General features: G+C 42.0%; 1 protein-coding gene across 2 annotated transcripts in view; it reads left to right on the plus strand.

The window, feature by feature from the left end:
• The window catches only part of MAMDC2 (MAM domain containing 2), a 174,184-nt gene that overhangs the window by 72,652 nt on the left and 74,226 nt on the right, over positions 1-27,306 (plus strand). For both annotated transcript variants that reach the window (XR_001004910.1, XM_011970153.1), the window contains exons 6-9: positions 9,982-10,238; positions 15,294-15,387; positions 23,084-23,227; positions 26,508-26,773. Coding sequence is in view for 1 of the 2 variants with exons in the window: in XM_011970153.1 (XP_011825543.1) it covers positions 9,982-10,238; positions 15,294-15,387; positions 23,084-23,227; positions 26,508-26,773 (761 nt within the window). In the remaining variant the exon portion in view is untranslated. The remainder of the gene's footprint in view (positions 1-9,981; positions 10,239-15,293; positions 15,388-23,083; positions 23,228-26,507; positions 26,774-27,306) is intronic.

Here is a 27,306-nt window from a genome sequence, read left to right on the forward strand (position 1 = left end):
GGTAACCAATATTATGATTCAGTGATTATTCAGTGTTTCATTTTTCATCCTCAATGATGGCAAGAGGCAGCTGGCTGGGGAGAACATATATTTCTTGGAAGAGGCAACAGACCAATGGACTAGTGTCAAATCATCTATTTGACTATGTTATCTGAGTGCAATTCATCCTTTGAAGAGTGTAATTCTCCTAGTCCTTTTTCACGCCTATCTGCAATCATAGAATATTCTGACTATATTTGTGTCCCCAGGGATAGAGAAAGAGCCCCAGGCTAGGAGTCCAAATACTTGTGCTCCAGGCTCAGTTATCAGAGTACTTTATTACCTTGACTAAGCCCTCAACTTCTTAGGGTCTCCATTGACACATCTGCAAATGAGCAATTTGAATTCAACGATTCAAAGATGGCTTTGAGTTCCAATATTTTACTTTTCTCTCATTGCCTAATGCTATTTACCAAAATCTCCAAATTCACCATTCAGTGAGATCTATTTCAAAATGGCTTGAGTCCCTCCTGGATACTTATAAGCACACAGCATTTGGCACTAGAAGAAAAGGAGAACTAAAGGAACAAAGGGTTGAGAAAAAGAGGCCCTGGATTTTCTAATATCTTGACCAGAAGGGTCAAGACGTAGGCATAGTGGTGTGGTCATCCTTGAGAAGCACTAAGACTTGCTGGTAGGGTGCTGCCACCCCTGACATAAGCACTTGCCTCTCTCCTCTCCCACTCCCTTTTTCCCTCCCATCTCCTTCTCTCCATTTTCCCATTCTTCCTCTTCTTCCTTGGCTATTCTAGAATACTTCCCCAAGGCAGGCAGCTTTTCCCACTAGCATTGCTTGGTACCCATATGTCAATACTGTGGGCTGAAAAAGAAGCTGACCCGAGGGTTGAAGGGAGGAAGTCTAAAAAGATCTTCTACCTACCTTCCAGCAGTCCGTGGGATTATCCAGTCAGAGCCTCAACACCAGAATTACGCTTCTTCATTGATCACTTATTCATTCCTTCACTCATTCAACAAACACATAATAAGCACTTTTTACATGTATTTATATTTACATTCTTGCATACCCTGGTGATGTAAAAAAACAGTCATTCTGGATAAAGAAAATGTGGCACATATACACCACAGAATACTAGGCAGTTATAAAAAAGGATGAGTTCATGTCCTTTGCAGGGACATGGATGAAGCTGGAAACCATCATTCTCAGCAAACTAACACAGGAACAGAAAACCAAACGCTGCATGTTCTCCCTCATAAGCGGAAGCTGAACAATGAGAACACATGGACACAGGGTGGGGAACATCACACACTGGGGCCTGTTGGCAGGGTGAAGATAGCATTAGGAGAAATACCTAATGTAGATGACAGGTTGATGGGTACAGCAAACCACCATGGCGTATGTATACCTATGTAACAAACCTGCACATTTGACACATGTATCCCAGAACTCAAAGTATAGTTTAAAAAAAAAAAAAATGATGCTTAAAAAAAAGAAAAAAATCATTAACCTCAAAGAGTTTATAGGAACCAACTTTTCCCAAAATGTCCTTCCCTAATCCTTATATGGAGCACAAGGGTGATATGTGGTCAAATAAACTGGGGAAACCCTGCATTAAAGAAAGCTAAACAGATTTCTTTATTTCAGGATTTCTCACCACCTTTAATATAGTTCTGTGCTCATGTACATTATGGCATTTCTCAAATTATCTGAATACCAAAATGCTACATAAACTTGCAAGCATGCACAGTAATGCATGACTAATAGAGGTATGAAATAAATGATATGAAACCACAGACAAAAGACTACCTTGGTTTTGGGGTACAGAGAAGGCTCTCTTGAGGAAGGAATAGCAGAACGGGAATTTGAAGAAATGGATAAGGGGGAGACAAACGCAGCATGTGCAAAAGTGTAGAGGCATGAGAGTGGATGGTTTATTTTATGATTGGACAGCATTTGAGAAGCACAAGGTATGTGATGATGGCAGAGGAACCCCTAGGTCGCAGGCTACATTCCTACTTATGATTAGCAGGAAGCCTGATTGCCTGCATTCCAATCTTTCCTGTTATTTCACTCCAAGTCCTCTTCAACCTTTGGACTAATATTTTGGCCACTCATTAGCCAACATCCCCACTCAACACACACACACACACACACACACTTTTCTAAGCCTGGAGTACTCTGTAAGTCTTTCCCCTATAGAGGATGGGGCTAAAAATGATGAGTTCAAAAGATTCTAAAATACTTTATTTGAAAAGCTCTGCCCATAGGACTCAAAGATTTGGTCAGCATCATTCTTTAAAACAAAGCAAAACAAACCCTCCAATGCTCTAAAAAGGAAAGAGGTTGCCTCTCTTATATTTGCTTTCTACTGGGTATACTGATTTCCCTTAAATTTGGGTGGCAAAGTTAAGATTAAATGGTTCAGATGTCTGCCTGCAACAGCAGATTTTGCTCTATGTGAGTTCATCTCATATTCGTTCATATACTGGATGCAGCTTTTGCCTTTGCTGTCAGGTAAAAACTGGAGAAACAGCATGTAGAAGGGGAGCTCTTTGTCTACTTAGGAATTTCAGAACTGCAGAGAGGGTTGAGGGAAGTCTTCCCAGGAGAGTGCTAGTCTTTGGGTTGTAGAAAAGCAAACAGTGAATGTAATTTCTGAAAACTACAGTGTGGATATGAGTTTTCCTTCATTTCCTTGTATGTTCCAAACAATCTGCCCCAAACATTGAGTCAAGGTTTTTAAATGAGCATCGTGCCCCCAAATTATTGTCTAATGATAGAAATGACTAAAATAATGCAGTAAGAATTGTGGTGGGACATTGTTGGAATACTGGAGGGGATGTGATTTTTATACTGTGTTTTCTTAATTCTGACTCATCACATATGGGTTTCTTTCTTTCTTCATATTTCATGAAGTGAAACAAAATCTTTCAGGAGGTAACCTACTGACAGCTCAGATCATTACTGTTTTCTACCTACCTTAGCGAAAAAAAAGAAAAAGAAAAATAGGTGATTGCCGGAAAAATAATGAGGGAAATGCATCTCTTTGCTGAGATTTAAAGAAACCAAGCTTGCTTGTTGTGTTGCTCTGGAAGAAGCTGGACAAGGTTTCAAAACCTAAAATAAGGTTAGAGTTATTTTATTCCATCAAACATCACGAGATGGATGGATCATCTCTCCATGATCATGACACTCTACTCATTTCAGTTTGGAATGAGCAAGGGTCGTCTTAACAGGACCTATTTATTTACTCTCTGCATTGATCCATTTGGTGCATGGTGGAAGCACGCGGTAGGGAAGCAGCTTTCTTAATTTACTTACCATTTTCTTTGTGCAAGGTCTGCTGAATTTCCTTTCTCTACCCTTGGATGACTTGCTATGGCTTTCCAGTTACTTTCAGGTATTAATAAACATCTTCACTTTCAAGGATTAGGTTCAGTCAAGTCACAACTGCAATGTCTCATTTAGTTTAGATCTTCCCACAGACTGGGCCACACAACAGCTGTAGAGAGAAAGGTTTGTGCTTTGTCTCTTCATACTTCACCTTTTTCTGCCCTACCTCTTCTCCCTCTTACTGGCTTCTGGCTGCTTCAGGGTTGGGAGGCAATAGGCGGGGTGGGGATGGAACAGAAAGGCAAAGGCCAGGGACAAAAGTTTCCCTTGACTGTTGCTATTTAATCTAGAGGTGATGCCCTTCATACAGCACATGGCCAAATTCTGGCATTCCTGTCATGGCCAATGGGGGATCCCACTTTAGTGTTGCCAGACAGGGATGAGCAACTCTCTGGCTGACCATCTATGAATCCTTCTTAGCTCCTATAAGTCATGGTATGCCCCACCAGCTCTCTTCTAATGGAATTACCGCACTGGCAGGCAGTTCTCTTGAGAAGAGTTCTTTTAAGGTAGTGTAGCCCAGCTGCCTTCTAAATTGCCCCCTCAAACTCTGGAAGTGCAGTTCACCGGCAGCAAACTCCTTTTTCTCCACTCTTCCCCCACAGGTCCCTAGGGTCAGCTTCTTGCCTTTAGAGGTATGCACCAGTGCCAGGCTTCATCTCTGCATCACACCACACTCCAGTATCACTGGTCAAGCTTTCTTAAGAACTCTGACCCCCTTCATCTCAAGGTTCAGAGCAATTGCAGAGCTCAGAAATTTCTGCACATAGGGGAGGGGATGAGGTTAGATGGCAGTTTCCTTCCTCTACCTCTTCCATGAGTGATTCCCTTAAGGCCCCTCCTTTAGACAAGTTAAGAAAGGGGAAGCAATCCCCTTGCCTTCCCTGGAGAGGTCGAAAGGAAACACATAGCAGGGCGGTTCTGTGACAACGCTCTTTATAGAAACCCCATCTCCAATCTCTCTGATTCATCTCGAGCCTTCTCATATGCACAGGCTAGAAGGGAGAGACGGGCTAACACTGGTAGAGCCGGGGTAGGTGCCAGGGGTTGCCACTTAGCATATTGACGGTCTAGCACCTCTCTTTAGAAAACAGAGGTTGTCGTCACTTATTGTTTGGGGCTTTGAGGTCTTAGCACAGATACGAGAAGTCTCACGTAATATTCATTCATGTTTACATCATCCTTGAAAGCTGTATAAAAAGACTAGAGTCTGACTTTATGATGGTAAGGGCCACCAAAACCCTTACAACTAAAGGCTCGTGAAGATACTGTCAGACTCATTGGGTGGAAAAACACGCATCGTAACTCATTCTCTTTGGGTGCCATCTACTCACCATGGCAGCAGACCAGGGGTATTTCCCTCTGGCATACATCTCTTCAGACCAGGTTGTCTGCCCTACTGGGGAGACAGCTTGTCCAGACAACCAGCAACACTGGAGCAGACAACACAATTGGAGTGCAAATGTGGCCAACAGGACCGCATCACAGCTGAGTCAGAGAATGCCTCTGGCACCACGGCCAAGCCAAGGGCAGTCTTGGGGGAATGCTGGTGAGCCAGACTGCTTGAAAATAAACATTCAGAAACCGCCTTTAAAGTTCTTTCCCTAATACAAGGGGAAATGGCTGACTACCAGGGGCCACTGGTTCCACATGAAAAGTTCAGCTAATACAGAAGGCTGCTGCAAGAAAGGAATGGACAGCCTCTTCAGGAGCAAGTGTGCATACACCAGCACCGCAGGCTCCATCCCAGAAGAGGCCTGAGCACTGGCGGCATGACTGAGAATTGTGATCTTTGTTTCAGCTGAATTTGAAATGTTTTTTGCCTAGAAACCTCGGGCTTTTTGTGTATAATCCAGAATTAGGTAATAATAGATTGATTTCCACTCTGTGTATGGCAAAGCAGCACATACTGTAGAGGAGTGGCAATAAGTTTCTCAATTCTTAATCTTATGGGGGAACCCATTCCCCCCATATAACCTCTTTCATTTTCAGTTCAAGTTTTAATACTTTAAAAATCTCTGTGGCCTGCAGGGTCTCCAGTGATTTGGCAGATTAAAGGATTCTGTCTACTTAAAGTCCATCTATACCTAGTTTCATCCTACTCGAATCTTAAAGATCTGATGAAAAAAAAAAAAAAAGGCCTTTTCCAGAGGTTCTGGAAGCTCTAGAACCCTATGCCAGATAGGAGTGTTGCGCTCATTGAACTAGGCAGGAAAATTCTCCTAATATCAGGCACTGGACAAAATTTCCCAAGAACTCCAGGCTACCTTCATTGTTTTTAGAAAGGAGAATACTATGGCACTTGCAGCCACCTACCCATTGACTCCTCTTCCTCAGAACAGATTGTATCTGATAACACACTCCGCCTGGTTTGGCTGTCATTCCTCCAGCCTCTTCTCCTGGGGCAGACACCTGAATGACAATTTCTGAATCACCCCTACCAGTTCAACTGAGATAATAAACTCATGATGAGTTACCTTTTGTTCCCTAATGAGAAGCTTACCGTTGCTCAAACTGTCAGTAAATAGAACCCATCTTTGGCAAAAAATGAATGATGGAAAGAAAAAGGGGGCAAGGGCATGTGGTCTAGTCTGGTGGTTCCGAATGAGACTTGGAGTCAGCAGTCTTGGTCTTGTTCCCAGCAGCCTCTCTGACTCACTTTGGGCAGATCATGTTGTGTTTGCTGGATGATTTTTGGATCAGAAATGTGACTGTGGTTCACTTGGACTAGCGTCCTGAGCACAAGTGGTTAGTGAGGCACTTTGACTGCAAATGCACAAAATATTGTCCACAGAGCAGGTGAGTTACTATCCTTTAAAGACAACTCTCAGATGTCTGTCATCTGCAAGGAAGGTGAATTTACAACAAGGCTGGCTGTGGAAGCAGACAGTAAGCTGGGACTAGGTGGGAAAGAGATTTCCTGGGAGAGATGGCTGTGAAGGCTCTGAGGAGGAAGGAGCCAGACTAGCTGGGGACAGGCCCAATGTCCTTATTGGGCACAGCAGCCATAGTGCCTAGGAGCCATGGCATTTTTGGGGTCCATGACAATATTTTAATTTTATTTTAAAACTGGAAGGGTAAAATGAATATAATAATTTCTAGCCTACATCATATACATACTCTTTATGCCAATGCAGTAGTAAACCAAAATGTTAAGGGTTTTTTTTTGTTTTTTTTTTTTTAATGGAGGAATGGGCCCACCACAGCAAAAGGGCCTGGGGCCCACAAAAGTCATAAAGATGTCCTGGGTAGGGAAAACTTTCAGCTCAGGATGCAAACCTGACCCCTGAGGAAGAGGAGAACCTGGGCCAACGGGAGCTGCTGAAGGGCCCCATGGCAGACAGAATGGCCTGCCCCTCTGCCGTGCTTGGTCACTCTGGAGCAGGGAGCTGGGAGCAGCCCAGAGTGGTGTGGTCTTGGTACACTCTCCTGCAGGTCCAAAGGTGACGTGGCTGGAGACCCAGTCAATGATGGTTTCTTCAGCAAGTTCTCTTAAAGAGGATCTCTGTGGCCCCTGCAATTAGGTATCCAGGACACAAAGTATTATAATGTATATACATGATAATACAAAGAATTATAGCTCTCCTCCACTCAATTCTCCCAGCTCATATCTCACAAAAAGATTCTGTTTCATTGGTAAGTCATGTTACAAAGGGCAATGAAGATTTCATCTCTGCCTTTGTTACTCACGTGAGTGCTTACAGAACAGAAGCAGATTACAGAGGCTAACTGGTCATAGACATTCTCCACCACTAGAATGTTCTCGTCAAGGCTGGCTGGCCACCAGGAGTGCTTTAGAGGGTTTTCAAGCTTGGGATATGGAGGAGTGACCTTGCCTCCATATCAGAGGTTCTTTGATTCTATTCAGTCTGACATTCTGATTCTTCCTTTAAAATTCCTCCCCAGAGGTGGCAAAGTGGAGCCTACAGTTGTTTCTAGCCTGTAGATATGTTTATTTGGCACATACAAAGTTTAAAAAAATATGGTAGGGAGTGTTAGGTGTTGAATTGTGTACACTCAAAATTCATATGTTGAAGTCCTAAACCCCAGGACTTAGAATGTGACCTTGCTTGGACACAGATGGGTGCAGATGTCATTAGTCAAGATGAGGTCATGCTGGAGTAGGGTGGGCCTCCAATCCAATATGACCACTGTCCTTATTAAAAGGGGAACTTTGGGCACAGAGAGAGATGTACACGGGGAGAATGCCATGTAAAGATAAAGGCAGAGACCTTCAAGCCAAGGAATGCCAAAGATTGCCAGCACACCACCAGAAGCTTGGAGAGAGGCCCAGGACCAATCCTTCCCTCACGGCCCTGAGAAGGAACAACCTCTGCTGACACCTTGATCCTTGACTTCTGGACTCCAGAACTGTGAGGCAATACATGTGTGTTGCTGAAGCCTTCCATTCTGCAGTATTTTGTGACAGCTGCCCTAGCAAACCACACAGGAAGCATCCCTTAAAAATGGATAGATTTGCCATGAAAACCTGAATTCCAGACTAGGATGGGGAAAGCCTGCAGCACGGGACTGGATGCTGGGCATCCACTGGGTAGGCCCTGCTCTCTCAGGGAGGCTGGAGAACACGGGGGTGAGGGCCAGGCTTCTCACCCCAAGCCGGTTATTGCCACATAAGAATATGGGCCCAGCACTATCAGATGTTTTTATTTTTCCAGACAAGCTTGGTTTCTGTTTCTCAATGTGGGGAAAAGTAAGATTTCAAATGCTAGCTACTAATTTACCACTCTCTATTTTCTCCCTGACTCAATCAACTTCATTCATACACTTAATCTGGCTGCCTCCTCTGAGAATTTGAGTTCGTAATCTCTGTTTATTCACTGTTGTGTGGTTTGGCAAGACGATAAGGTAAATTATATTCAAATAAGATTATTCAGGGGATTCAGGGTGTTGAACAACTTGCCATCAGGAGAAAGTCAGCTTTGACCTGTCCATTTTTCCCCTCTGCCATGTTGAGATGAGGACCTTTCTGAGACCATGTCTGTACATTAAATAACCATTTGTTGAGGGCCCACCACATACCGGGCTATGTGCTAGATACAAAGTAAACATCCAGTGTATAAATGCATATGCTCCTTCTAATATTTTTTTCTGCTCTTCATAATGGAGAAAAGGCATTCTTTCCTTATTTTATTTCATTTTTTGGAGACAGGGTCTCACTTATCACCCAGGCTGGAGGACAGTGGTGTGATCACAGCTTACTGCAACCTTAAACTCATGGGCTCAAGTGATTCTCCTGATTCAGCCTCCCTAATAGCTAAGACCAGAGGTGCATGCTACCTTGCCCAGCTAATTTTAAGAAAGTTTTTTTCTGTAGAGACAGGGGTCTCACTATGTTCCCCAGGCTGGTCTCAAGTTCCTGGCCTCAAGCAATGCTCCCGTCTCAGCCTCCCAAAGTGTTGGGATTAAGGCATGAGTCACTGCACCTGGCCAGGAATTCTTATTAACCAGAGATTATGTCATGGAAATGAAGATATTAAGCTGTAATTGTTCTGAGCTTGTAAATAGAAAGGGCATTCTGTTGAAGCTGCATTGCATAGCACTTCTCTGTCATCACTCAAATAAATTCATACAAAATTGCTAACAATGATAGCTTACTCTTTATACAAAACAGGCTATAGGGCAAGCATGGTTCTAGAATTGTGAATGGCATTGTAATTGTTAGGCAGCTACAATGTACCAGGCACACGCTAAGCACTTTACATACATAACTCCATGTAATATTCATTGCCTCTATGAGGAAAGTATTTGATTGTCATTCTAGAGATCTGGAAATTGAGACCCAGACATACTCAGAAACTTGTTCAAGGTCACAGGGCTAGTAAGAAGTGGAGCAGGATTCAACCTCAGTTCTCTTCAATGCTAAGTCAAGGCTGTCTCCATTCTGTCATATGGCTTCTGTGTTTCACCAAGATGCCCCTAACGGAGGCCAGCCCCTGGGTCCAGAGCCCACAAAGACCTGCCAAGAGTGATACCACATATTCACTCCTCCAAATTTCAGTGGCGATTGACTTGCATGCTATTAACAATACACACATTGCCATATAGTTGGAATTCAAAATCTTAGTTTCACTCAAAACACACATGGTGACATCTTGCATTAATTGTAAACATGTGCAGGAGGGTCTCTCCATGCCCTTTTAAGAATAGATGGTAAGCTTTATGTCCTCTTCAGAGTCTTATAACTCAAATAAGGACTGTGAGGGAGTGGCTTCTAGGGTAATGTTCTATTTCTTTCCATGGGTGTGTTCAGCTTGTGACAATTTAAGCACTCGACAGATGACACATCTACTTTTCTCTATGTATATTTTACTTGAATCAAAAGTAAGGAAGGTAAAAGGAATGGTCTCATCCTGTATTTAGCAGAGTGCAATGAACCCCATGGACCCTTCTCTCAGCTGCAACATTTCTCCATCCACTCATGGCCAAACCTCTGTCAGCTGTAACTCATCCACTTCCTCCTCACCATTCCTGCTGGATTATTTTGAATGCAGAATCACACCATTTCACCTGAACCTCTTCCCTTCCCCACCCCCAACTCTTACGCTGTGCTCTGTCTCTCTGATTTTCAGGCCACTACATGTACGTGGACTCGGTTTATGTGAAGCACTTCCAGGAGGTGGCACAGCTCATCTCCCCGTTGACCACGGCCCCCATGGCTGGCTGCCTGTCATTTTATTACCAGATCCAGCAGGGAAATGACAATGTCTTTTCCCTTTACACTCGGGATGTGGCTGGCCTTTACGAGGAAATCTGGAAAGCAGATAGGCCAGGGAATGCTGCCTGGAATCTTGCAGAGGTCGAGTTCAATGCTCCTTACCCCATGGAGGTAGGTGTACTGGTGTGCACCAGCTGTGCCAGGGTGGGCGCTCTGCAGATGTGCCACCCACACACACAGCTGGAGATGGAGAGGCTGTGCAGTCTCACACTCAGTCTGTCTTTTCTGCTGTGCCTGAAGCATGCTCTTTCTCATCCTCAGCCCCTCTCCTGCTCTCCCTTCCTCTGTGTCCCCTTTGCCTGCCTCCTTTATTACCTTCATTTCCTAGCAAGAGTCATTTTTATGAGAAAAAATATGGCAAAAGCCAGTCAACCAACTGGACTTCTTGGCGACCCTCTCCTTCTGAAGCTTGCACTGTGGTCACAGAGGGTTCAAACGAGGAGATCAGAACCCTCCAAGTAAAACTCAGTCTGGAGTTACCTTTCCTGAGAGCAGTTTTGAAGGTTTTCCTTACTTGAGTGAACTGTTTTTCTAAAAAAAAAAAAAGGTGACTCATTTCTTTTTTTGCAACATAAATAATGTTGTAAAATCAGAAAAAAACTTGCTATTATGGCCCTAGTTTGAAATAAGGCTTGATGCCTTCATTTTAAAACTTTTTCCGGTTATATAAGTGATACGATCAATGCAGAAGAATTAGAAAATTCAGAGACATGAAATGAATTAAAATGCCCTCAGCCAACTTCACAAAGGGGAGGACTACTAACATTAAAGGTTTACTATCTTTTTGACTTTTCTAAGCACATACATTGATACATGTCTGTATCTATGTATGTATTTCAGAAGCTACGAGCACTTTCAGTACTGACTATCCGGCCAAGTAGATAAAATTATCTCCGTATTTACAGACAAGAAGAGAGAAAACAGAGTGTCCAAGAAATTGGACATTTTTTTCTAGGTCACACAGCTGGTGAATGCCAGAGAACTTAGTAACTAAGTTCGTGGACTAAAATCTGACCCAAAGCTGAGGAAGGAGGCCCAGCTCTGTCTGAGGACCCCATAGCACCACCAGAATCAGTGGGTGCAGAAATATGGTTGCTATAATATTGCCACAAAGATTTGGAGCTATAAGTAGAGTCTCGGTTACCCCAAGTTATTAATGTCCCTCACTTTTCACTTTGTGCGTCTTGCAATATCTTCTCCAGTTCCCTTTAAAGTGCCAGAGAAGCAGATTATTCCTCTGGATGGGTTTCGGTGGTGCCATCTGCTAGCCTGATGTAGAGCTGCAGAGAACAGGGTTGGGTCTTAGTTTCTGATGTGTTTCATCTACTGATGGCGTGCCTGCCTCTCCCCACATCCCCTTCCTATTTACCTCCCCTACCTCCCCCCGCAAAAAAACACTCTAGAGAGAGCACAGTGTCTTTTGCAGAATGTGTGCTATTTCCTATCCCAAAGTCCAACCAGGTCTTGATTTGTTCTTGCAGCTCAGTGGAAAATTTTCTGTGAGTTTGGGTTATGAGGAGGAAAAGAAATGCATGTACTGCTTCAAAAGTTTCCTATCAAAGTCAGATGAGTCCCCCACACACACTGACAGTGTTCTCTTTACCAACTCCTTTCATCCAACCATAAGCTCCTCGGGCAACGTTTGTCTAAATCAAACTTTGCTGAATTTTTAAAAATCAATACTTGAAAGGTTACAACTCTGGACACGACTAAACCTCAATACACATCCTTTGGGTCAACACATGTGATTTTGCTCTACCAATCTGAACTATTCACTGGTGTTATTTGCTCTCACTCATCAGGAAAAGAAAGTTGTCCTGAAGAAATCAGTGAGTTTAATGTCATCACATTCTCAAGTGAATTTTGAGAAGGAAAACAAACATTGGAGACTGTCTGAACAAGAGAACACATTGGCACAGAGGCTGTGATTAGCAAACGCTGATCAGGAATAGCATTCTTACCCCACCGGCTCTGCGTAAATTTTGCCATTCACTTTACCAGCTAGTGCCGTGAGAGCTAAATGTCATGGACCTGTGTTAAGTTTGTAATCTTAATTTGCCCCTTCTCATAAGTCCACATCTTTTCCTTCATTCACAGCCCTTCCCCCTTGGCAAAGACAAATTTCTAGGGTTCCCCTTGGATTTTGGAGAGTTTAGGCACCGGGTCCCTGTGGGACCATTACTGTTAAGGTGAAAGGTACTTTAAGAACTATTTTGTCCAAACTCTTTTTCTTTTCAAAAAATGAAGAAACTGAGGGCTGGAGAAGAATGGGCCTGCTCAAGCTAATTAGTGGCTAACTAGGCTGGAACCTGAATAGAAGTTCAAGAGGGAGTCAACCTGCAGGAAAAAAAAAAAAAAAATTATTATTTTTGAAACAGGGTCTCACTCTGTCACCCAGGCAGGAGTGCAGTGGAGCAATCTTGGCTCACTGCAACCTCTGCCTCCCAGGTTCAAGCAATCCTCTCACCTCAGCCTCCCAAGTAGTTGGAACTACAGGCATGTGTCACCACACCCAGCTAATTTTTGTATTTTTTGTAAAGATGAGGTTTCACCATGTTGCCCAGGCTGGTCTCAAACTCCTGAGCTTAAGTGATCTGCCTACCTCAGCCTCCCAAAGTGCTGGGATTACAGGCGTGAGCCACTGAGGCCAACCAACCTTCGGAAAAAGATAGAAAATTAGTTCAGAGCTTGTTATGTGCCTGACTCTGTGGTTGGTTATTTGTAGACATTATCTCATTTAATCTCCTCAACAGTCTTACAAGACAGGTGTTTTATAGATAAGAAAACTGAGACCCTGGGAGGTTAAGTGATTGATATGGTTTGGCTGTGTCCCCACCCAAATCTCATCTTGAATTCCCACGTGTTGTGGGAGGGACCCAGTGGGAGGTAATTGAATCATGGGGGCAGTTCTTTCCCATGCCTTTCTAGTGATAGTGAATAAGTCTCGCAAGATCTGTTAGTTTTATAGGGATGAGTTTCCCTGCACAAGCTCTCTTCTCTTCTCTGTGCCTGCTTCCATCCCCATAAGATGTGACTTGCTCCTCTTTGCCTTCTGCCATGATTGTGAGGCCTCCCCAGCCACGTGGAACTGTAAGTCCATTAAACCCTTTTCCCTGTGTAAATTAACCAGTCTTGGTATGTCTTTATCAGCCGCTTGAAAACAGACTAATACAGTGATATATCCAGGCCTACCTTGCTAATAAGTGATGAAAATGGGATCTGAACTCTGGTCTGTCTGCCTCCAGGAAACCATTCTATTCAGAAGAAGCTGCAAACTAGAAGCCTAGAGGTCAAATCTAGTCCACAGTGGTGATCTGTCTGGCTGTGGAGTGGGATTTTTCATTTTATTTTTAATTTTTGAATTAATGGTCAGCATTGACAAACTCAAAGATTTCAAATAAAATCTAGAGTCAGATCCTCTTGATAATTTGCTAGATGCAGAGACGTTAGGCCTCGTATTTGTTTGCTAGGGCTGCCCATAACAAAGTAGCACAAAAGAGGTGGCTTAAAAAAACAGAAATTTTGTATGTCATCATTCTGGAGGCCAGAAGTTCATGATCAAGGTGTTGGCAGGGCTTGTTCCTCCTGAGGGCCGTGAGAGAGAATCTGTCCTATGCGTCTCTCCCATTTCTGGTGGTGTGCTGGCAATCTTTGGCATTCCTTGGCTTGTAGCTCTCTGCCTTCATTTTCACATGACATTCCGTGTGTGTGTGTGTGTGTGTGTGTGTGTGTGTGCGCATCCAGATTTCTCCTTTTTATAAGGACACCAGTCGTTTAAATTGGAGGCTCACTCTACTTCAACATGACCTCATCTTAACTAATTACATTTGCGGTGACCCTATTCCCAAATAAGGTCACATACTGAGATACTAGAGGTTGGCACTTCAACACAGGAATTGTGTGTGAGGGATGCAGGGGGACACAGTTCAACCCATAACAGGTCTGACTTCCCACATAACAGCAATTGATGCTGCTGAGTGACAGCTGCCCTTTTAGACAGGGGTTTCTGTCTCTATTTCACAAGAGGCCGCACCATACCCAGCCCACTTCTGCATTTCCACTACCTGCCTGGCTTTTGTAGGCACTGAAGTTTCAAGCCCTGTTCTGTGCTGCGTCTTCTCAGGTTATTAACTCACACAAGAGGACTGCACACCTGGGTGGTTTTTCCAGCACAGGTGAAGGCTGTGCTGACGTCTGATCCCCCATGGTTACGGGCAGAAGGTGGTCGACTAAGCTCACAGTTAAAGTTGGTGGTAGAGAAGAAAGCAAAGCTAAAGGGGTTGAAGTCATTGGTCCATGTTCTTTCTAACCATTGGAACATACCTGGACATGCTGAGATCAGGGTTCTCACCTCTGACTGTTGCATCTTTGTCCAGCCCTTGATGTAGAGTTCATATAGGAAGAAGGAAAGGAACTCAGAGGGTGTTTGCCCCTGAGTGATGGCAGGGAGGTAAAAAAAACAAAAAACAAAAAACAAAAAACCCTGGCCTGCTTTCTTAGATGATTTTTTCTTTAATTGAAGTTCATAATGCTAATTAGTTCTGTAGTTCTAAGAGAAATGATATAGGCACTTCAGCTGACACTCAAGGAAGAGAGGCATATCCACCAATAAAAGGCAACTTTAAAGACTCTGTCTTGGTCCATTCAGGCTGCTATAACATAATACCATAACCTAGGTAATTTATAAACAACAGAAATGTATTTCTGACAGTTCTGAAGTCTGAGAAGTTCCAGATCAAAGTGTTGGCAGATCTGGCGTCTGGTGAGGGCCTGTTTCCTGGTCCATATGGCACCAACTCCTTGTGCCCTCAAATTCCAGAAGGGGCACACTAATAAGGGCACCAATCCCATTCCAAAACCTAATCACCTCCCAAAAAGCCACATCTTCTATTGCCATTCCCTTGGGGGGTTCATATTTCAATGTATGACTTTTGAGAATTCGTGAGTGTCCCACAGACACTCAGATCATAGCAGTTTCATTCTCCCAAAAAGAGACTGTAGGTTGAGGAGGGTGCTGCCCAAACTCATATTTGGAAATCTGATTCCATGAGTCCTTGTCACTTGGCTTCATCTGGTTTGATTGACATGTCATTTGAAATCATTAAGAGCACTTAAGCCAAACTGAAAATATGTGAACATGTGACAGCATGCCATTTTCCTTTGCAGGTTATTTTTGAAGTTGCTTTCAATGGTCCCAAAGGAGGCTATGTTGCCCTGGATGATATTTCGTTCTCTCCTGTTCACTGCCAGAATCAGACAGGTGAGCATTCTCTATCTGTCATTGCATTTTGGGATGTTCCTGTTTCAATAGATGTTTGTGGTTAGAACTTGTTTTAATTGCTTTTAATTTTCATATCTTTCCCCTTCTCTCATCCTTAAAAAATGATTTAAAGGTCATTTTTTTCTGGAATATTACTCTTTTTTCCTCCCTCACAGAGGGAATCTAATGTTTCTGACACCATCAGCCAGTTGTCCTATCTTAGGAAGCTTTTATCTTTCCTTCCCAGGAAAAGAAAATTAAATAATACTAACTTATTCTCACTCCATCTTTCTCTTTAGAGGATATCTTGGGACCATAAATGGGTGGCTGGGTAGATGGACAAAGCTCTCACAATCTACTGAATAGAATAACATATTTTAAAAATGCTTTCCAACAGTATGTATCCAAAATTTATAAATGTCCTTATGTTTAAAGATGTTAGTATTTGGTAGACATCTCTGGACAGTTTTAGCTAAATAGCATGTGCTCTTAATTAAACTACTTTCCACTTCCAAGATGAACCCTCAAATTATTTTATCATGATCAGTTTTGCAATTTCATAAATTTGATGTTTAAAATGAGAGATTTTTACTCTCTAGAAAAATAGGTAAGCAAATTGATTCAAAGTGAATTAGAAAGCAAATGTTTTATAATAAGAAGGATAATAATAATGACAACCCAGATATATAAAATTGACCTTACTGTGTAGTGAATTTGTTTCCTTGAGAGACCAAGGGAGACATTACGGTCACCCCGCCTTATTAATGAGCCCTTATTCTTGGTTATGTAGCACGGAAAGTAATTTATGAACTTGGCGTTTGGGGTCTTTCACTTAAGATAGAGTTGGTTCATAATTTAATATGATTTCAGATACATTCTACAAGTCAGGGGACTAAGAAATTTTTTGGGGGGAGGGGAAGGGGAACTGGGGGTCTCGCTCTGTCACTCAGGCTAGAGTGCAGTGGTGCAGTCACAACTCACTACAGCCTCAAACTCCTGGGCTCAAGTGATCTTCCTGTCTCAGCCTCATGAGCAGCTGGGACTGGCTAGTTTTTTGCTTGTTTATTTTAGTAGAGATGAGCTCTCACTATGTTGTCCAGGCTGGTCTTGAACTTCTGAGCTCAAGGGATTCTCCCACCTTGGCCTCCCAAAGTGCTGGCATTACAGGTGTGAGCCACAGTTTACATGGAAAAATATTTTCGACTTGAGCTAAACTGTTACCCCAAAACTAAACAGAAATCTAATCTGCTGAAATTGACTACTGGTTTTCCTAATTCTAATTTTTAAAAGGTTATAAAACAGATAGAACCAGACTAGATTTACATACTTTTTAATGATTTAATCCAAACAATAATCAAAGATTAAAATAGTCTCTAAATTTGATATAACACAGAAACCAACATTGTTTTACTTCTCTACATTTGATTCCTCTCTAATCCTATCAGTTAATATTTCAATTACATTCATAGTAATTTCACAACCTCTTTATCATTATTTTTAGACAAGGTCTTTTTTCTATCACTAGGCAGTGACACTGAAATTTATATTGCCTTGTTTTGTCTATGGGAGAAGAGGTGTTTATCTAATATCTGCACTGGGCAGAGAGTGGGTGAAGAGGCAGCTGGAGGTAACAGAACCAACTGAATCACCCAGAAGTAATGTTCAGAAATGCTCCTCCTTTTGAAAAAAAAGAGAATTTGTGTGAGCTCTTTCCTACTACACAGGTGGTCTGTCTGGTGAAAGGAAAAGAAAGCATCCAGCAAAACAAGGACCATGTGTTAAGAGGGCTGTTGACCCCTCAGTCTGCAAAGCACAGACTCCTTCTGTGCAGGAACTTCCACATATGTGAGTTCTTATACAGTTAGGTTAACCAAGGCTCCATACTCATCTTCAGAACTTCCCACTAAGCCAGTTTGGCTTTAAATGGTTTCATTGCATCATCGTAGTGTTATGCTTAATCCACCAGGAATGTGGATTCACATCCCTATTCTGCTACTTCCAAGCTATGTGGCATGGGTCACGTTATTTAACTTGAGACTCTATTTCCACATCTATAGTAAAGATGGAAGAATCTGTTTCACAGAGTTGTTGGGAAGGTTAATGAGTTAATGTCTGTGAAGGCCTTAGCACAGAGTATGATACACAGCAAATGCTTCATCATGAGACAATACTATTTACTTTATTTTCAAAATATGCCCACCCATCCCTGGAGAACAGTGGGTCAGATTGCAACTAAAGAGAACCAGCAAAGGGTACTTGCTTGATGATTGTGTCAGCTGGAGCCTGCTTTATGTCTTTCATTGAGCAGCTGTGGGCCAGATTGAGTCTTTAGAAGCTAAGCCTTTTAGTTTTCATACTTCATCTTACATTTCACAAATAGTTTATGCCCTTCTGTTTCATAACAGGTGCCAACATTTTTTCCTTATCTTGGTTAACTCCAGACTTCTTGTCTCTGCTTTTCCCAGCTGGATCTAGCATTTTCTTCCCTCATCTCCCTAATAGGCTGAGACAGAAATCATTTCAACATACGAATCATCTTGTTCCCACCATCTGGTTGGGTTTAGAGTTAATCCAATCTCCTGGACCTGAGACCCATCTCATAGTCACAGGTGCTCAACAGCAATGTCATGTGGCCCTCCAATGAACTTCCCCCCTCCCCAGTGCTTCCAGAGAACAGTGAGACCACCCCCCACTTCCTCTCCATCCCTTTGCCCCCTCACTCTCCCCCTCCACAACCACATTTGTCCCAAATTTTAGAAGATGGGAGCAAGCCTTCCTTTTGGTCTGTAAATCTTTGAATGCCTAAGAGGTGATCCCATTCACTTCTAGGAATCCTGCCGTAAGGCCCAGCCTCAAACTGAGAGCTCTACTGCTCTGCCATATGCCAGGGACTGGGTAGATCCTAACACTCATGGGTACGCCTCTCAGAGAATCAATACCTAAACCCCAATATCAGCCATTCACTGACAACACACTGCCCCGACCTCTTGTCTATTTGGAAACCCAGGCCCAATTGCTGCCTAGGCTACAGCTAAGGCTGCCCCAGCCTTTCTTATCTTAAATGCCCCCAAGGGTCTCCACAGCCTAGTCAGTGAGCCTGGCCCTTGTTTCCCCATAGGTCTTCAGTGTGGTGCCAGGTCCCACTGCCTCTCCTACCCAAGCCAGCTTTGAGCTGTCTCAGCCTGCTCTTGGGCGGGCACATGCTGAAGTAAAACTACCCTGCAAGGTTGGCAGTGTAGAAAACACAATGCCCCCAGTATCTATCTTTTAGCACTCTAGGGGCTGATGAGCCTTTTAGATCTGTGGGGTTGATGCTGAGTTTCTTTCCATGAACTCCATGGAGCAGAGGAAAGGATGAGAAATGTTCCCAACTACTCTCAAACTGCAACACATTCCTGCTAATTAGATTATCTTCAAAGCTTCTCATTTCTAAAAAGTTCAAATGTCAGAAAGCAAGTAATTAAAGCTTACACTATGATGCTTTTTGGTAAGTTGCTTAAAGGGGCTTTAGTTCTTTTTTTCTTGATCACCAACAGATGCTCAGAGGCTTCCAACTGCCTCTGATTCCTCCCTATGCTTCAAATACATCATTACACTTCCCAGCAGCTCAATTTGTGATCCGCCCTTTACTAACACCTCTGAAACAAGCTTGAAGCAAAGGCTCTGCACCCATTCAGGTCACAGACAGGCCTCTGGCCCCATCCTCAGGAATCAGACACTGTCTCACGGCAGAAGCAGCACTCTAGGTGAAAAAGATTTAGCCCTTGAGTTAGGCTTTTGAGATTTTCTTTTTTTTTTTTTTTTTTTTAATCAGACCTCCTCAAGACCCCAGGAAAATCCATTTCAAATCTATTCATTAGCAAAATATTATAATCATATCATCAGAAAAATATTTTCTGTATGACTCAGTCTATCACCATGGAGAGAAGTGATCCTTGCTTGCTTTTAAGTTTTTTTGATAGGCATTTTTTTTTAGTGTCGTTTTAGGTTCACAGCAAAATTGAGAGGAAGGTACAGAGGTCTCTCATAGTCCCCTTGTCTTCATACACATTACTGTCCCCCAGAGTCCACAGTTTACATTAAGGTTCACTCGTGGTATTGTATAATCTATGGATTTAGACAAATGTATAATGATATGTATCCACCATTGTAGTATCATACAGAATATTTTCATTGCCTTAAAAACCCCCTCTATATTCAGGCCAGGCATGCTGGTGCACACCTGTAATCCCAGCACTTTGGGAGGCAAAGGAGGGTGGATTGCTTGAGCCCAGGAGTTGGAGACTAGCCTGGGCAACATGGTGAAACCCTGTCTCTACAAAAAAATACAAAAATTAGCCAGGCATGGTGGTGCATGCCTATGGTCTCAACTTCTTAGGAGGCTAAAGAAGGAGGATAGGTTGAACTCAGGAGGTAGAGGCTACAGTGAGCCAAGATTGCACCACTGCACTCCAGCCTGGGCCACAAAGTGGGACCCTGTCTCAAAAACAAAAAACAAACAAAACTCTGTTTTGCCTATTCACCTCTCCTTCCCCCCAACCTGTGGCAGTTACTGTTCTTTTTACTGTCCCCATAGTTTTGCCTGTTCAAGAATGTCATATAGTTGGAATCACAGAGTATGTAGCCTTTTCAGATTGGCTTCCTTCACTTTGTAATATGTATTTAAGTTTACTCTGTATCATTTCATGGCTTGATAGCTCATTTCTTCTACGCGCTGAGTGATATTTAGTTGTCTGGATGTACCACAGTTTATATATCCACTCACCTACTGAAGGACATAACTTGGTTGCTTTCAAGTTTTGGTGCTTATGAATAAAACTTCTGTAAACTTTCACGTTTTTATGCCACCTTCCACCCCCTCCCACACATCCAATAACTGAGTTAAGATTCTCTTGCAGTTGCCCAAGAGCACTGCTTTAAGATTCATTCCTTCTTCTACCCTCTCTAGCTGGGAGAAAGAATGAAGAAAAAAAGGAGACTGTGAGGGGGAAGATTCATTCCTGATGAGGAACTGACCTACTCTTCTCTTCGTGCATGGCACTTGGCAGTGCCACCCCATTTCCTGAGTTAGATGGCCATCTGTAGATTTGGGACTTTTATTTGTTTTTTTATTACCCAGTAGCAGAGGGGTGACTAATACTGAATACTTTAATGGGGTTTCCTGTGGTCTCAAATATCCATGGGAGAATGTCAAAGGATCCTTGTTTGTGTAACATCTTCTTCATTTTTCACAGACTTTATCTTCAGGGCTTAAAGATATACCCTGTGCTGACAGAATTAGGCAGACCAGGGTGTGGGCTAATCTACCCATCTTAGAGCATTGAGAATTCTCTTCATTTCCTCTTCTCCAGTCTGGCTCATCTGGATTTGCTCCTGGTGCACTTCCTAGGGCATATCCCCTGAGATACAATCAGGTTCTAGTTATATAGGAACACTTTTTACCTAATTTTTTTTTTGTAATGTGTTGTTAATCAGTTACTTTTTAAAATTTAATTTTCTTGGAGCTCTTTAATCTTCTATCATTTCAAACTTGGACATAATTTGCAGGAAAACTACAAAGAACTCCTATATACTCTTCACCCAGCTCTACAAATTAACATTTTGCCATGTTTGCTTTATCTACCATTTAAGAATAGGTTGCAAACATCATGCCCCTTTACCATTAAATATTTTAGTGTGTATTTTATAATCAAACACGTTCTTCAGCATAACTATGGGATAATTATGGAGTTCAGGAAATTTAATACTGATACAACATTATCAATTTACTTTCAGTCCATACACCAATGTTTCCAATTGCCCCAATAACAACCTTTACAGCTATTTGTTCTTCTGGACCAAGATTGAATCTTGCATCCCTGGTAGCATTTGGTTGTCACGTGTCTTTCATCCACTTTAATCTGGGTCAGTTCTTCAGCCCACCTGAATGCGTTCTTGCTTTAGAAATTGACAAATTGAGAATACAGTAAGTTTTTATAGTGAGCTGTTTCATCGGCTCACTGCTCCTAGAGCTCAAATGTTTACTAGAGATAATTTTCCAGTTATTCAACACATGTCCTCTCTCCATAATTCTGGATTGTTAGACATGTGTGTCAGCATGCAGAGAAGAATCACACTTGGCTGCACCCAGTGTATCCCAACTGCTACAGTCACATCCCCTCTGTTCTAAGAGGGCAATCTGAACAGCGTGATTTACAAGCCACTTGTTGATAGGATTAAAAGTTATTCTCAAAAGAGCAGAAGTATTTTATTTGTATAAATGTATGTGGTGCAAGTACAGTTTTGTTACAGACATAGATTGCATAGTGTTAAGTGAGGATTTTAAGGTATCCATCCTGGAGTAACATACATTGTACCCATTAAGTAATTTCTTATCTTCCATACCCCCTCCTACTCCCTCACCCTTCTAAGTCTCCACTGTCTATCATTCCACTCTGTATCAGTGTGTACATATTACTTAGCTCCCACTTATGAGTGAGAGCATGCAGTATTTGTGTTTCTGTGTCTGACTTGTTTTGCTTAAGATAATGACCTCCAATACAACCATGTTGCTGCAAAAGACATAATTTCATTGTTTTTATGGATGAATAGTATTCCAGTTTGTATGTACATATGATTCTTTATTCAGTCATCCGTTGATGGGCACTTAGGTTGATTCCTTATCTTTGGTACTGTTAATAGTGCTGAGATAAACATACAAGTGCAGTATCTTTTTGGTATATTGATTTCTTTTACTTTGAGTAGATACCCAGTAATGGGATTGCTGGATCGAATGGTAGTTCTATTTTCATTTTTTTGAGAAACCTCCACACTGTTTTCCGTAGTCGCTGTACTAGTTTACATTCTCACTAACACTGTGTAAGAGTTCCCTTTTCTCCACTTCCTCACCAACATCTGTTAATTTTTGTCTTTTTATTAATAGCCATTCTAAGATATCTTGTTGTAGTTTTAATTTGCATTTCTCTGCTGATTAGTGATGTTGAACACTTTTTTATATACCTGTTGGCCATTTGTATGTCTTCTTAAAGAGCAGAAATCTTTTATGTTCCCTCCAGGCTATCTGGGGTGAGGTATTTATAGAATAGGGTAAATAATACCAGAACTCGGTGAAGTCAAAGCAATAGCAGTACCCATGACAGATCTGTGACTCTTTGACCTGCACGATTTAAACTGAATGATGACTTTCTTCAAGCAGATCAGCTCCTACTACTGATGGCAATGTAGACGGCAGCTGTGCTTCTGACACAGAGATTGAGCAACAAAGGAAAATTATTTCTGTAAAATATCTAAAATCTTCATCTTAGAAACAAATTGAGTCCCATAAAATATCTTCCTTTTCCCGTTTTTTATTTTAAAACTTTTATGAATGAATTGTGAATTGTGAAGAAGTATATGAATAAATGTTCACAGTCATGAAAGGAAATTTCTTTTGAAATCGGGTACTTCATTTTTATAATGTGAACAGTGCTCCTTTCTCTCCTCCCTTTAGAAAGGAAAAGAACAATTTTCCTGTCATGTTGAAACGCTGGTTTGATGCTAACCTGTCAGCAAGCCCTTTGGGTAAAGATATTTAGTTGTGTTTTCTTCGGTCTCCCCTGGTACAAATGTGTATATATAAATATCTGTCAACCAGTTGATGTAGTCCTTTGAGATCTTTGGGACTGATTGTCATTAACTTTGTTTGTCCTTTGCTCAGAACTTCTGTTCAGTGACGTGGAAGCCAGCTGTAATTTTGAGCAAGATCTCTGCAACTTTTACCAAGATAAAGAAGGTCCAGGTTGGACCCGAGTGAAAGTAAAACCAAACATGTATCGGGCTGGAGACCACACTACAGGCTTAGGTAAATCAGGCATCTGTCTATGTGGGTACATCTTGGGTAGTCGTAAGCTTTATTGGCCATTCCTACGTCATACCTGCAAAGACATTGACTTAAAGAAAAAAGGCAACTGTGAAGAAGCAAAGACAATCAGTAATCTTGTGTTTGACAATTTTTTAAAATTGAAATTCAAGTTGCTGTGTCAGCAGACCTATTTGCTAGTTAATTAAACAGGCAAATCCTTGTAAAATATTTAGGAACTCACTTTAGATGCAATACCTTTAAGGAAAAAAATCTGTTGAATTGTATTTATATGAAATCTCCAGAAGAGACATATTCTCACAGATAAAAAGATTTCAGTGGTTGCCAGGGGCCGTGGCAGAGGGAATAAGAGTGTTTAATGAATATGGGGTTGCCTTTGGGTGATGAAAATGATCTGGAACTACATAGTGGTGATGGTTGCACAGCATTGTGAATGCTCAAAATGCCACTGAATTGTGCACTTTCAAATGGTTAAATGGTAACTTTTATACCATGTATATTTTACTATAATTTAAAAAAATCTATTGTGGAGGGGAAAAGCTATTAAAAAATGTTGAGTGGACACTTGATGGATATACTTAAAAGGAGCTTTTGGAAACAGGAGTCTGAGTGCTCCTTGTGTAGGGATTACCTATTAATTTAATGATAGCCTTTGTGGAGCCCAACCCAGTGTAGACAAGTGCGAAGAGCTTGATCTCAAGGAGTTCAGTGTCTCATTCACTTATTCAACACATATTTATATACTGGAGACTGAGGTGAGTTTACCATGGAGCTGGTGAAGCTTAGGTTCCAGGGCCCCTGCCTTGTACCAGCCCTGAGAAAGGCCTTGAAAGAGCCCTCACAATTTCGTGCTTGTAATTTTGTATTCTTTTCTTAGAGGTTGCCCAACCTGTAGAAATAAAGGCCCTACCGACTCTATTCTGACCTTGGGCTGATTAACTGGAAAATCATCTCTAGAGAACCATTTGAGTTCTGGGAGCAGTGAACTGATGAAACAGGGACCTGTTTGGGACAAAAAGACTCACCATACTCTCAGTTTGTCAATTTTCAAAGTAATAAAACATTCAAGTGGACTAACTCCTGGGGAATACAATAGTGAACAAGTCTGAAGTGAATCCCACCTTCACTGGCAGACAATCTTTTCAGTGGGCAAGAGAAACATTAGACAAATATATACACAAACAAACTTATAATCACAGGTTGTGGCAAGTGCTGCTGTCAGGGAGGAAAAACTTTTCCTCTACCCTCTTAAGTTCCATGTTTGGACCTCAGAATTAAAGCGATGTAAGACAGATTAGCAAGAAAAAAACCACAAATTTTATTTAATATTTTTAATTGTACTTGGAAGCCTTCATAAAAACAATGAAGACCCAAAGAAGCAGATAGGCCTGACAGCTTCAATACCATTTTAAACAAAGGATAATAAAATTGTGGAGAAGTAGCAGGACAAAAAAGAAAGGGGGGTTAGAGGGCTTAAGTTTCCAGGGGCAGTAAATTGTGGGAAAGTGACTAGGAAATATATGAAGGAAACTAATGGAAGATGAGGGTTATGTTAGTAAGTTTGTCTGTACAGATCCATTTTGGTGTCAACTCCCAGTCTTTAGTGACAGAATGTTCTTCCCTTTCTGGGACAGGGAGAGCACCTTGTTCGTAGGAAATTTTATGACCTGCTTTTAAGTATAATAGAAAAGGGGAGGTCAAAGGGTCCTTCCTGCCTCTGCTGTTTCTCAAGTGACTTTACCTCAAAATAATCAAAATGCCAAAGTGACATAGTCTGGGGTGGCATGTTCTGATCCCCTTCTTTCACAGTAGAAAGAAATGAAGAGAGAGCTCTGAGAGAGAATAGAGGGAAGAATCTAATTTTGGTTCAGCATTCAGGGAAAGTTTCTCTGAGGAAAGCTGCCGTTAGCTGGGATAGTGGGCGTGACCCGGGCAGAGGGAACAACATCTGTGAAGGCCTCGAATTTGGAAAGAGCTGGTCACACCACAGAATAGGAAGGTCTGTATGGCTGCACCATGGGGAGGAATGGTGAGGAGGAGAATGGAGGAAAATGATGTCAGAGAGGGAGCTAGATCCTGGGTGTGGCAGGCCACAGGAAGCATTTGGAATTTTATTATAGAGGACATGAGAAGCCACGGAGAGTTTTTAAGCAGAAGAAACACAGATGAAACTTAGGTTTCAAAAAGGTTGTTCTGGCTGTTGTACGGCCACCCATAATAGTCTGCTCAGGCAGCCATAACAAAATACCACAGATTGGGTGGCTTAAATGACAGACATTATTTCCTCACAGTTCTGGAGGCTGTGAGTTCAAAATCAAGGTGCCATCAGGGTGGTTTCTGGTGAGGGGTCTCTTCCTAGCTTGCAGATGGACACCTTATCATGTGTCCTCAAACGGCCTCTTGGTGTAGGGAGGGAGAGAGAGTTCTGGCATGTCTTTCTCTTCTTTTGAGTTAAATAACTGGGTAAAACTAAACGGTATACAAAGACTGAGGCACCCAAAAGAAAACTGACAGGAGGAGGAGCAGAAAAAAGAAAGAGAAAAAGAAGGTGGGTTTTGTTTTTGTTTTCTTTTCCGCCCAGGCTTTCCAGGATACAGGAACTCATTTTAAATTGACCATGGGGATGGTGGGAGGGGGAGGTTCCTGATTTTATTTTTCTTTGTTATTTAGAAGGAATAAAGGAAGAACACAGATCTTCAGCACATGGGAGGATCCATCTGATGAAAAACCTGCTCTTCAAGGGCAGGTTTAACATTTGACCAAGAGAGGAGTAGGCTCTGCCCAGACACAAACTTCCACAAAGACTGCCAGGCCAGCCTGAAATCCTGCCATCTCTATAGGTCACTAAAGAGATAATAAGAAAAAAATCTGCTCTGGGCCTTCTATTCACTATGGTTCAGTCCTCGGAATATACAATCTAAGTCAGATGGTTGACCCAAGCAGCTGGTATCTCCAAGATGATTTCATCCTTTTTGTTTTGTGAAAAGTGTAAATCCTAATTAATGACTGAAATCTGGGCATGTGCTATAGAAAATCTGTACTGGTTTATAAGGTTTACTTAGAATTAAATGAGGTTTCATTTCAATGAGGCGCATGGATGTTTTCTGTCACTTAAGCCACAGACATTAGAAAACGCTTTCTATCATTTAAAGCATAGCTGGTAGTCTTTGCTGTCTAGTTCTACTACTTTAATCACATTTTACCACTTGCTAATCTAGATTGGATTATTTTGCATTGCTGATATGCTTTATCTTGTTTGCAGGGTATTACCTGCTAGCCAACACGAAGTTCACATCTCAGCCTGGCTACATTGGAAGGCTCTATGGGCCCTCCCTACCAGGAAACCTGCAGTATTGTCTGCGTTTTCATTATGCCATCTATGGATTTTTAAAAATGAGTGACACCCTAGCCGTTTACATCTTTGAAGAGAACCATGTGGTTCAAGAGAAGATCTGGTCTGTGTTGGAGTCCCCAAGGGGTGTTTGGATGCAAGCTGAAATCACCTTTAAGAAGCCCATGCCTACCAAGGTACAGTAGAGCCAATTTGTCCTGTGTCCATGTTCAGTTGCTGGACTAGTTTGTGAATATCCATCTAGCTACTGTCAACTGGTGAGATATTATTTTCCTTTTGTTCAGGCCTACGGCCTCACCCTCACACCCTACTCCCAGCCATATACAGATTAATCCTTCAGTTATTTTCTGTTTTCTGGGTCTCTGAATTACAGCCACCTAGAGTTTGCTTTTTGTTTATCTCTTAAATTCCCTGAGACTAATCCAAAGACTGGGAGTACATGAATAGTCCAAGTTCAACAGCTGAACTTTAGTTTGAAACTTTAGTCATAATTCTGTCTCTCTCTTTCTCTTTCCCTCCCTCTCTCAAATGCACATACACACACTAGTGGGAATGCTAGTATTTTGAAAAGGTGAAATCAGTGAGCCTGGTTCTGCATTGAGGCTTTAAGGTTAACAACCTAAGGCTCTAGCTGAACACAGGATGAGAAAGCTCATTAAAAAATATAGAACCAACACCGCCCTAGCCAGAGAGAATTTACATAAGGTAA

This window comes from Mandrillus leucophaeus, unplaced genomic scaffold (genome assembly GCF_000951045.1).
Source record: "Mandrillus leucophaeus isolate KB7577 unplaced genomic scaffold, Mleu.le_1.0 Scaffold93, whole genome shotgun sequence".
NCBI classification, from domain to species: Eukaryota; Metazoa; Chordata; class Mammalia; order Primates; family Cercopithecidae; genus Mandrillus; species Mandrillus leucophaeus.